This window comes from Heloderma suspectum, chromosome 3 (genome assembly GCF_057233095.1).
Source record: "Heloderma suspectum isolate Gila_16-S chromosome 3, 16-S_ref, whole genome shotgun sequence".
NCBI lineage: Eukaryota > Metazoa > Chordata > Lepidosauria > Squamata > Helodermatidae > Heloderma > Heloderma suspectum.
The window spans coordinates 267,224,554-267,236,899 of record NC_139460.1 but is presented as its reverse complement, the minus strand read 5'-3'; the positions used below and the strand labels follow the sequence as shown (position 1 = coordinate 267,236,899).

At 42.5% G+C, this 12,346-nt stretch overlaps 1 protein-coding gene across 7 annotated transcripts in view; it reads left to right on the top strand.

Annotated features, from left to right (window-relative positions):
• Window positions 1-2,963: 2,963 nt before the first annotated feature.
• Window positions 2,964-12,346, top strand: part of TRA2B (transformer 2 beta homolog) — a 31,436-nt gene continuing 22,053 nt past the window's right edge. For 3 of the 7 annotated variants that reach the window (XM_084846880.1, XM_084846879.1, XM_084846881.1), the window contains exons 1-2: window positions 2,964-3,084; window positions 11,978-12,111. In XM_084846880.1, the coding sequence (XP_084703006.1) occupies window positions 3,049-3,084; window positions 11,978-12,111 (170 nt within the window). In that variant the 5' untranslated portion in view covers window positions 2,964-3,048. Of the gene's footprint in view, window positions 3,085-4,645; window positions 4,710-11,442; window positions 11,721-11,977; window positions 12,112-12,346 lie in introns of all 7 variants that reach the window. The other 4 variants (XM_084846885.1, XM_084846883.1, XM_084846884.1 and 1 more) reach the window with 2 other exon arrangements.

Below are 12,346 nucleotides of genomic sequence, written 5' to 3'. Positions count from 1 at the left end.
GCACTGAACCTCACATGCAGGTTATTCCCTCTCCACTCCCACAACTGGGGTGCTGAGCCATAGTACCACATTAGTAAGGGATGGGGGCTCTGGCTAAAATGTGTAGCTGCTGTAACTCTGTCTGGTGTGAATTGTCATATGCTAACAAATCTTCCCTCCCAAAAGTGGAGATCAATGTCCCCACACATGCAGCTAAGATCTCTGGCAAGGAGGACCAGGTGCTTAGCTCCAGTTGTTGAAACTGCTGTCGAAATACTCAGCATATGAGAACATATTGCTTTGCAGGAGCCCAACTCAGATATACAGAGCAGAAAAAGCTGACGCCATCCCAGTCACAGAGCTTCCCTATAACCTCCAAGGGGAAAACTGGTAAGCATACCCACAGTCACTGCAATTTCCCTCTTCCTCCCCTTTGGCAGAGGCTGAGGCATGAGCACTAACGTACCACGGCTCCCTCTTTCACTGGGTTGCCTCAAACACAGAATTTTATGAAAAGGCCAGATGTCATCATCTTCCATTTGTAACCCTCCCATATTTTCCTACGACTTCTTCCATCTTTTTTCTTACCACAACATGCCTGTTAAGGGAGGGAAGAAGGGCAGAATAGCTGCACAGTGCCTTTTGGTTAGTAGCACTAGAAGCTGTCCGTCAGGAAGCACCTTCTCACTCTCCACTCACTATGCATGCAGGGTCAGGGACCAGCTACTGCCTATTTCTTGTTGTTCCCACCCCACACACCTCCCTGCCATGTCTCCTTTTGTTTTTCAGAGGCTGCTGCCTCACAAAACAAAATCCAAAGCACACCACATTCTATCCAGACTACCAGCAGTGGCCAGGATACTCTTGGTTGTTCCTGTGTGGGGTTGTTGATTTACTTGCTCCAGGCAGGCTCCTGCAGCCTTGTATGGTCCATGACAGACAGTTATGCAACAGGTGAAGATGTTTTCAACTTGGAATTGGTTCTAGGAGAGGCATCACACCTGCTACCCTACTGTCTGTCCAGCCACTGTCCAAGGCCTGGGAGCCTTGCTTGGATGAGTGGTTGGTATCCCTGCAAATGCATCTTTTGATTTCCGGGTCACCTCCGTACAGACTGGTGTTCAGTGAAGGCAATGGCTTTACCATGTGTGTTTTTGTTGCTAGGTAGGAATCCCTGTCCCTCACCCTTGTTTTTGATGAGGCTTCAGGTTGGGACTCTGGGGGGAGGGGGTGGGGATGGGAACTTGTTAGACAGTATCCTTCAGTCATTGCTTGTTCAGATTTCTTAGATGGGGGCAGGGGAGACTCTCAGAGTTCATGAGTGGCAGCTGCTGCCACTGATTGTAGAGCAGTTCAGGGTGGGGGCGAGACTACCACAGTGGGATGCTGCATCCTACTGCAATGTTGCTTGGCAGGACTGGCCTATCAAACAACACAGATGGGATGATTCCTTGGTCAAATGGGTTGCCAGGAGGGGGGTGAGCCAAAAGGGCAGCTTGGGTCACACAGGAGCCAGGCTGTTGCTATCTTACTTCCAGTATCAGAGACAGTATGCCTCAATATCAGTTGCTTGAAAACATGAGTGGGAGGGTGCTTTTGTACTCATGTCCTGCTTGTGGGCTTCCCAAAGGCATCTGGTTGGGCACTGTGGGAAGAGAATGCTGGACTAGATAGTCCTTTGCTCAGATCCAACATGGCTCTTATGTTCTTATCTGTGTTATGGGGATGATAACAGTAGTCTATACTGCTGTGTGGAGTCAGCTGAGATACTGTAAGTGAAGTGTTTTGGTAACTTTAAAAAGCACCACACAATTTTTATTTATTTACTGTATTCCCATTCTGACTGTCTTTCAAGGGCTTTAAAGCAGCAAACATGATTCCTTCCCTCCCCCATTTTATCCTTACCACTATCCTGTGAATCAGAAAAAGCAGAGATCATGACTGGCCCAAGATCACCCAGTAAGCTTCATGGCTGAGTGAGGATTTGAACACTAGTCCACCACTTGGTGTGTGCATTAATTATTCCATGTTTGGAATCATAGTTTGAAGGTATATCATGCAGCAACCTTGCTTAAGCTATCATGCCTAGATGACAGATGACCTGGAAATCTTATGTGCACAGCCTTGATTTCTACTGCAGGAAGTGAGATATAAATGAAAATTTATTTATTTACATTTATATACAGTCCCACATCTAGAGATTCTAGAGTGGTGAACAGTAAAAGATAGAAAGAATAAAACACCATATTAAACATTTTGTTTTGAAAACAGAGTACTGGTAAAAACTGTGGCTGGTCATTCAAGGAAGGCTTCTTCAAATTAAGATGTTTTCAGGAGGCACCGAAAACAACACTACCTTGGTGCCCTGCTTGACCTCCAGAGGCAGGGAATTCCATAGGAGGGCGGCCAAGCACACTGAGGGCTCTTCTCCAGGTGGACTAGTCAGGTCCTAGGTCCATCATGCCGAACCATCAGGAGCATGCCACCTGATGACCACAGTGACCAGGCAGGTTGATATGGTTGAAGGATACATATATCTTTGGATATTCAATGACTTTTTATATTCCAAGCCTACACATGTTTTGGAGGGAGGATGTAGCTTTCAAGAAAGCTGGATCGGGGTTTTTCCCCCAGGTTATGTATGCCACCAAAGCACTCATATTAGCACAACCAAAGGAATGAATTAAAAACAAAACTGCAGAAGGACCTTTCCAAAATAGCAACGAAGCTCAAAACGTTAACTGCGAGGTAAAGTACCTCGAGACAAATAACTCCACGTACGCACGAGGGGCTCTACGTTTCGCTCCAACCGCCCACGGCACAAACTTCCCCTGGACTACAGCGCCGCCCCCCGCCCCCGACAAAGCAAGTACGCCCCCGGGGCGGGGAGCAGGGAAGCGCTTGCGCCTCAGAGAAAGGAAGGTGGGGACGCAGCGGGCGCCCGGCACGTTCGGGCCCAGAGGCGGGGCTGCCGCGGCTCCGTCACTTCCTCTGCGGAGAAGGCTCGTGAGGAGACGGGTTGGCGCTGCTCACAACCGTGGTCGGTGTTCAAGGCTCCGAGGCGGGAGGATGAGCGACAGCGGGGAGCAGAACTACGGCGAGCGGGTAATACGCAGGGTCTGCGAGCGCAGCTTAAGCGGCCTGCTTGGTGCAGGGAAAAACGCGCAATTTCGGCCGTCTTAAAAATTAACCCCCCCCCCCGTCTCCCTGTGTGGGCGCGGAAGAAGCGGCCTTAGCACTGAAGGGTAATGAAGGTACAAACGGAGCGGGGAGGGAAAGGCCCTGAGGCGGGAAACGGCCCTTGCGCCAGGAGGTGGCCTAGCGACTCCCCCTGCTCGCCCGCCCCTTCAGCGAGTTGCGTGTCGGTTTGGCGCGGGGAAGTGGTCCTCCGTTTCCTGCGAAGAGGGCGCGCTCTGACGTGGAGCTCTATGGTGAGCTCCTCTCCCGGCGCCATCTTGGGCTAGTGACCCAAATGAATGCGCCGCTGCGGGGACAAAATGGCCGCCGCAGGACTTTTGGCGCTGTCGCTGGGATGCTGTGGGTCTGCCTTAGCTAAAGAAGCGCCTTCGCATTCGGCTCTCCCTGAAAAGTGTGAGGGCTTGGCCCCAGTGCTTGATTCCAAAACAAGCTGATAGGAGTTTGTAGACTGCATTTCGTCCTTTTCGAAGGTCCGTATTAACATGCTCTGTGCCTGAGCCCCAGCTTTCTGTTTCCGCGCGTGTGGAGATTAGCTCCTCCTGCATAATCGGACTTGTAAACAGGGAAGCACCTCCAGGTATCAATCCTGAGCCACCCCTCTAAATAGATAGATATATCGTAGTTCACAGCATTCAGTTAGCGCAGCATGTTGAAGAATTTTCAGGATGTTGAATAGCGGTGAAGCAGGTTTCATTGAACTAGTTAGCAATCCTAAATGCTGGGATTTAGATTTTAAGCTGCATCAACTCTTCGGGTGCAAGTGTTGTAAGCAGCAACGTTCAGGCTGATGATCAGATGATTGAATTTCATGCGAAGAGGCAGAAGAGCTTAACCAAGAAATATGCTAGGGTGTATATATAGTACACAAAAAGCGATCACAATATTTCACATATGTCAGTAGCTTATACAGACCTGCTTTACGGTTTTGCTATATTATTTCTATATTGCAGATGGGGACTGGGGATACTGGCTTAATGCCATGTTAAGTTAATCTTACACAGAGTAACATGGCTACTACCAGTAAGGGACTGTGCAATTTAGACATATTACTGGGCATTGTATGAAATGATTGAAAGGAACAACGCTGAGGCCACTGCCAAGTGTGAACTGACCCTTTGACAAACTGCAAAAAGTAAAAGTAGATACATTTTAAACTCTGATCATTATAGACAGATACAAAATGTCTTGATCATGCTTAGGATGGTCAAAAGGAGAATAGAAGCTGGCCCAGTAGTGCCCAATCCTGTCCCTCTCATATTGCACTGATGGTGGCAGTGGCTTAGATAGAGGGGTTGTGGGGAGTATTCTATTCTTAGAGCCACCCATACTGTTACCCAGTGCAAGCCAGCTGGGTCAGTGAGGTTTGTTTTTAGGAATTCTCAAAAGTGCAGCTTGCACCAGTCACACCCTGTGGCAATTGGAAAATGTAAGCAAAGGAACACATCTTCTCCTCACTTGCTTATCCTAGCCATCCTTCCTTGTTCAGCGTTTTGATCTGACTGCGTTGCTGAGCAGAAAAGGAAATTAACTAGGTGAGCTTTCTTTTCTCATTCGGGCACGCTGATACTTTCTACCACCAGTGTTAGTTTTGAAGCCATTCTTAACATAGTGGTTACCTCCCCTGCTTATAGGGAGACCTAAATTTAATGGGGAGGAGGGGAGCACCAAGTGAAGAGAGTTAGCCAGGCACAAACAGTGATACTAATTCTTTGGGACATTTCAGTGTTACATTTTTAGGTACACAAACAAAATAGTTTTCTATCTGGAATGTGTGCACACGGCAGATGTATTTCTAGTTACATGGATCATATGGGTGTATGCACCTGAGAGCAAGAATTAAGAACATAGAAAGAGCTGTGCGAAATCAAACCAATAGTATGACTAGTCCAGCATTCTGTTTCCATGGTGGCCAACCAGATGCTGATGGGAAGCCCAAGAAAAGCAGAGCATGAGAGAGAGTAATATCCCTCTCCTGCTTACCCTGGCAACTGGTATTCAGAGGCATGCTGCGTCTGATCCTAGAGGCAGTATATAACCATCATGACTAGTAGCCATTGATAGCCTTATTCATGAATTTGTCTACTCCCCTTTCAGAGCCGTCTGAGTTGGTGTCACCATATCTTGTGGTTGTGAATTCTATAGTTTAACTATGCGCTGTGTGAAATACTTCCTTTTGTCTGTCCTGAATCTCCCACCATTCAGCTTCTTTGAATGATCCCAGGATCTGGTATTATGAGAAAGGAAGATTGACTGTACCTCCCTGACATGCTTACATGCAACATGCACATCTTTTTCCTGCTGTGTATTGGCCTTTGGTGTCCTGCTTATATTGGATTCTATCTAACGACTGAATGTAAAGTATAGTTGTCTTTGTCTCCATGTCATCCTGGTTCTGAGAGACTTTAAGGATATGCATGTGTTTGGGTCCACTGAGCTGTGAATTGGCACTTGGTTAATAATGCATGATAGCTACCATTTAGCACACACCATGATTAATAGTCAACTATAAATTAGTGTGCCAGCCTTTCTTGTGTAAACGTGGTCCAACTAAACTTTTCTAATAGGCATGGCTTTCTTTTAGCCCAGCAGTGTGCATTTACATCGGGGGCAGAACCTCAGGCCTGGGAGGCAAATTTGGCCCTCTAGGAGTCCCGATCTGGCCCTCTGCAGTTCCACAGAAAGCCACATCCATTCCCCTGACCCCAACCCCTTTTCTCCAACCACCAATTTAGAGGTTTCCTGGCATTTGTGTAGTTTTCCCCCCTTTGTAAGAGATTGAATTGCCTCTCCTAAGGCTTAGTGACTGGCATTAAGAGCTTTGAGCTAGAATTCGCTGGTATTTGGGGGTTGGGTGGCCCCACCCCTTTTGCATTTGGCCCTGCCCACCACTGGACTGTAGCCCCTGACAGCTTCTCCAAAATGGAATTCAGCCCTCAGGCTAAAACAGGTTCTGCACCTTTGATTTATATCAGTGCCCTAGCTCTGGAGCTAGCTCTGATGTGAAGCAGTTTGTGGTTTTTTTCTCTTTCTTCCCCTCAAGAAGGTGCTTGATTCACAATAATTTTAAAGAAAAGTTTGCCATTCTCTGAAGGGGGGAAATTATCTTCATCAGGCTAATGTGTGTTTAGGCTCACAGACAGTTATGTGTGTTTCAGACCATGATTTATTCCTTTGTTAAGATGAGGTTTATCTTCCAGATTATTGAATTATGTTGGGCACATGGGTTCAAAAATGAATGTAAGTAGATGTTTGAGATAGACGATAGATACACACACATATACTGTGGGTAACTTTGGAAAGTAAATATTACATTCATATGTGGGTGATAGGTGCACAGAATGAGAAGGCTCTTCAGTGGCACACTTAAAAGAAAATCTGATTAGAAACAGTGAGTGTTCTTTTGCTGTTACTGATGAATAGTTTCAATTTGAGTCACAACATAGCAACTTCATTCATAATTAAAGTGTTGATACTTTCCAGTAAGCTAGAATTGTTCTATATTTTAACTAGGACGACCCCAAAGGTTATTCCCTACCTTTGTTGCACCTTCCTTTCTGAAGAGTGGGTGAGAACTTTCAGGACATTCAGATGTGGGGTGAATTTGGATGGAGGGTTCCTTTGACAACTTAGTTATGATGTCTTATTTGGTTGTTACAGACTATGAAAAGTCAAAGGCCAAGATTTCACCAGGTGTGGGTTCCCACCCCCTGTAATAGCAGAAAAGAAAGAGCTGGGCATGAGTTACTGACTGCTGCAGATTACCTCAAGCTAGAGATTATTATTGGAAGGACATATGTATGTGCAATGAGAAAGAAGTGATATGGGAAGAGAGGTATAGGAGCTGGACAGGTGGCGCAGATATCATTAAGGGATGTTGGAACCAGGCTTGTACACCCAGTGAAGTTTTAAGATTGGATGGGATACACAAGATCTAGTGAGTTCAGATAGATCAGAGCTGAGCACTATAAAAAGATGGCACACAAATAACATGACATCAGAATTGAAAGTTCCATAAGCTTGGCACAGAACTGCTAAGAGTTAACTTTATCCCAAGAACTACTTTTGGCTGTGTGCAATTTTGACAATGGTCAGCTCTTACATTAAAGTGGGGGTCATTGCCATATAAAATGCAATATAGATTATAGATTTATAGGATTGAGACTTAACAGAAAAAAGTAAATATTCAAGCTTCTGTGGCCTCTCCACTGTAAGGCAAAGTTGTACGGGTTGTCTCTGTATGTTGAATATGGGAGTTCTCAAATAGTGCAATAAATCACCTTAAAGTACTAGTGCCTCCCCAAATGTAATGAAAGGAAGAATGGGAGATTAACCTGCTGCGACATCATAACTGAAGTTCCAGTCATACAAGTGCTCAGTGTTCCTTTTAGCTCAAACAAATATTCTGATCATGGTCAAATGCATCGCTCAAGAACTGCAGAAAGAAAGGTGTACTGGCTTGGCTAAGAATTGGAGATGGGACCCATACCTGCTGAAGGGGACACCCTATCAGTGCCTGTGCCTTGCAGGGTTCCCCTTACTGTTAAACATGTGGTTCTCTAGTCTCCATGTTCTTCAAATGCTTGCTAAACTTTTCTGTGAACCCACTTACTAGATTCATATGATATGGCCTTCTTTTGTTTTTGTGTGTGAATACATGAGTTTGTGTGTGGTTCGCAGTTTCAAAAAATAAAAAAGATTGTCCTCTTTTTAAGAGCTTGGGACTTCATTGGTTACAGAAAGAAGCTTTATGCATGAACTGAATGGCAACATGTAGTGTTAAGCCATATGTGCCACTGTGCCATAAACATCTTATCTACTTATCTTACTGTCTCCAGACAAGAAGACTGAAAAACAAGGGGCTGTCCCTATTACATTTCCCAGTCAGAAAAAGCAGCTATGTGAGCTTGTGTGCTCACCCAAATCATAAGAACAGAGGACAGAATAGAACGGGTTAGCATATTTTCCGGCTCAGTTAGCACGTGCAGAAAAACTCGACTGAAGGAGAGTGCTGCATCTTATAATAATGCCTCTTCTCTGAGCTACTCTAACTTTCTTATGGCTACCCACCTCATGTTAAGTCACGGGTGCTATTCTCCTCAACCACAATTCTGCACAATGCTAGGCATTCTCGGTGTGGTTTGCTCACACCTTGTGAGTTGCACCCCCCACATACAAATTTCTTCAAAAGGAAATTATATTAACTAGAATAGACTTGGTGTAATTGTGCGAGGGGGCACTTTTAATATTTTACTTCACGGGTTTTCCTTATTTAAATAGTACTCTTTGGACGCCTGGGAATTGCTTCATTTGAGAATAGTAATCAGTCCAGATCAAGCAGCTTGGATACCACTGAAAGGGTCTCTCTGTATGGAAGACTGTGTTTTGCTGGGTCTTCCTTGGAAGTTTTTGCTGCAAAAGCTCTCGCTACAAGGAACTCATTTTTTAAAGTTGCTCGCCTTTTTAGTTGAATCAGCTAATTTGTATGCTGCTTTCTCCGTAGATGAGCATGGCTGAGTGAAATGTGAAACTCCATGTACTCCCACCTTTTCCTCTTCCCACACAGTTGAAAGGTGGACTTTGGCAAAATTTAGTTTCATTTTTTAAAAATCCCAGCTTAGTGTTGCATTCAAATTAGGTATCCTGGTTTAAAACAAATTAGTTAAATTAATAAGCCAGCTTCTGAACACAGGATTTGAAGGTGGCTTGTTTAGCAACTGACTGGAGTGTATTTTAAACTGGGATTCTTGGTTTGAACACAACACTAAATCGGGATTCTTTAAAAGTGAAACTGCCAAAATCATCCTCTCAACCGTGTGGGAGGAGAAGGAAGAGCATATGAGCCTGACACTTCACTTTGGTTTGTCAAGGGTTGTCCACATTGTGCTAAATCATGAGTTACATGCAAACCAGCCCATTGTCATGAACTCAGATTCTGCTTTTATTTCTTAGTTGACTAGTATGACACAGTGACACCTTGAAATTGTTTCAGTCAATATGATTTAAATTGTTAATCGAAATCCAGTATCCAACCTTGATTCATATATTTCCTGAACAAGCATGCATACTAATCGGTTGTTATAACAAAATGTCTGCTTGCAGTTAAATAGAGCCTGTGTACTATAAATGAGCATATCACAAAATCTCAGCTCATGATACAACCCATGTGCTTTTTTAATGTTAAGTGCCCAGAACCTTCCAAAAGCAAGGACTGGTAGTTACTGGGATGTTTCACCATGACATGGGAAGTGAAGTAAATGTCAGGATACAAACAGATAAAAATTGATTCTTTTTAAAACTTTTATTTAGCTACCTAAATGAGATTTATTTATTTATTTTTAATTTAAACTGCTAGGTTTATTTTAATAACTTGGTTAATATTAGATTCTCTATAAATGGAATTGATGCCTTCTACCAGACACATTGAGTTAAAAGAGGCTTTTCTATATAAATTAAAAACCAGTTTGATAATTTCTCAAATCTGGAAATTTATCTAGTAAATATAGATACTTTAGTTTATTTGCATCCGGTGAAAATTAATCTGCTCAGTCAGTGACTGTCAGACCTTGCCTCAACTTATTGTCATGGGCATTTCATTTTTTTTGCTATGTTGTTTTTGTGAAGGTGGGGCTGGGCCGAGGCAAAGTGAAGCAGAAAAGAGCAGCACTGCAGAGAAGAAGACAACATTGTTTAATGCACATGGCCCTATATTCCAGTAATTAACTTCGCAGGTTGTCTTGGCTGCTGGTTGTAAGAAATATGGGGATACTTTTAAGCTATTCTCTCTATAGGTAAAATGGAAAAGGTGCAAAATGTTTACAATGTGGCAAAGATACAAGGCCTGGTTGTAAGAATGAACAGTGTAAATAATACTTGGTTCAGTGGGCAGACTTGCGCCATTGTTTAGGAAATATATGAAGAAGTATCAAGGGGAAACATAAACCAGATAAGCATAATATAACAAACTTTTAAAATATTTAAAAACTTTTAAAAAATTACTACTTTTTTAATATCATTAATATTTATCCTCAAGTAGAGCAGCTTCTAGCCTTATTACATTTATTTCTCAAATCTTAAAATATGGCCTGTTATATACATGGTAAAATAAGCATGTATACACAGTACCAAAAATTTGTAGGATGGGGATCCTTGCTGTTTGCAAGTGTGGGTGGCTAAGAGAGAGATGTCAGCTGAGAAAGCATCATGCTTATCTGTAGACAGGATTATGTTAATAGGTCATAGCCCTTGTCATTTTCAACACTAAATTATACCCAAGCTGTGTGTCACAAAATTAGTTCTTTGAAGAGGAAGACTGGTTTGTCCCCTGCCCCATACCACCCCAATTGGTTTCAAAGAAAGTCTATGTTGTGTGTGCATATATGAATAAGCTTAAATAATCACATATGGTGATGCACTAATCACCTTTTCCCAGGGCTTGGTCTGATGGTATATGCATATTTAGTGTGTTATGTTTCAACACCTGCACCTGTACAGTATTACCAATTTATCAGTGCAAATGATTTTGAATTGGGGTACTGGGGTCATACGTAGAAAGGAAAAAAATAAACTTTATGACGAAGGCAACGCATCTCCACTCTTAATGTGGAAACACCCAAAATTCTTTTTCAAATGGGATTTATGAGTATGGAAAACATTACATTAAATACTAGTGTCTTTTCAGTTGGGCTTAAATGTCAAGGCTAATTAAAATATTAGCATAATCTTAAATTACTGCAAAGTTGTCACTGTAAAATGAAAGATTTTTCCATCATTGCTGTAGAAGTTAGGGTATGTGCTATTATAACTTGCAAATCATAGTGTTGCTAATGAGAAAATAAGGGTCTTAAACTATTTTGCTAAGCTTGTCAGTGTGTGTTTTACTCCTGTATATTAAAAAATACCAAAACCTGAACGGAGGTATGCAGATTGGTGACTTTGGGACATATTACTAACTTCTAAATGCGAATGTGAAAAAGAGCAGCAACTTCTTGAAATTTTCCTGTCACAGTCTATTAAGATCTAATTTCAGGTGTTACACACGTTCATTTTAAACTAGGCATAACTAGCAAATTCATAGCTGGTCAATCATTTTCAACTGAATTGACATTTTTTTAAATAGTCATAAAGCTGGAGTCACGTCACTACTAGAACTGCATATCTAGTTTAAAAACAGTGCAAACACATAGCATTTTTTCTAGTTTCAGTCTTGGCACTAGATATCTATCCTGGAGTTTTAAATATTCTTCATCCTGTTCTTTTTTTATTAAGGTTAATGTTGAAGAAGGAAAATGCGGAAGTCGCCATTTGACAAGTTTTATAAATGAGAATTATTTGAAGCTCAGGAATAAGTGAAGCTGAAATTTGAAAAAAAAGAAAGTGAATGCATGCTAATTATCAGACCAGAAGTCCCACTTATAGAATATTGAGCAATTTGTGTGAAGTGGGGAAGATGAAAGAAGTCAGAATTTGAAACGGAAGAATGAAGAAAAGAAATAAAAATGAAGTTAAGATAAGAAGTAATCTGGAATCTGAAAGCACTACGCTAAGTAATTACTAGTCTGTTTATGTGTCCCTGTATATTTTGCTAAACATGCATGCATTATTTGTTTAATAGAAAAAAAACATGCAGGGTTTTAAAAAAGTGCTTAACAGGCAAACAAATAATAAATCTAGGCAGTTCTAATGGCAACTGCCCGGACACATAATGGAGACATAGATCTTTGATATTTTTCACCAGAGCTTATTTAGAGTAAAGTACTGGCGAAGTTGTATTCAGGCTAAACTATACATTTTCTACATGCAGGAGTCCCGTTCCGCTTCCAGAAGTGGAAGTGCTCATGGTTCCGGCAAGTCTCCAAGGCATTCGCCTGCTAGATCTAGGTCCAAGGAGGGTTCAAGGCGATCTAGGTCGAAGTCTAGATCAAGATCTGAATCTCGGTAAGCCTGTCTAAAATGAACTTTGCCACTTAACATTTTAGATAAAAAAACAATCTAAATATCTTACTATTAATGACAAAGGGAGTTTAGGAAAGGAGACCTGTAAGCCAGTGTGAATTGTGTGTGCAGTGTAAGAATTACAGCCAAGATGATCAGGTTGTAGCCCTGCCTAGAGTGCAGTAGATGTCATTGCAGCGAGGAACAATTTCAGCATTAACACAGTAGTGTTGCACTG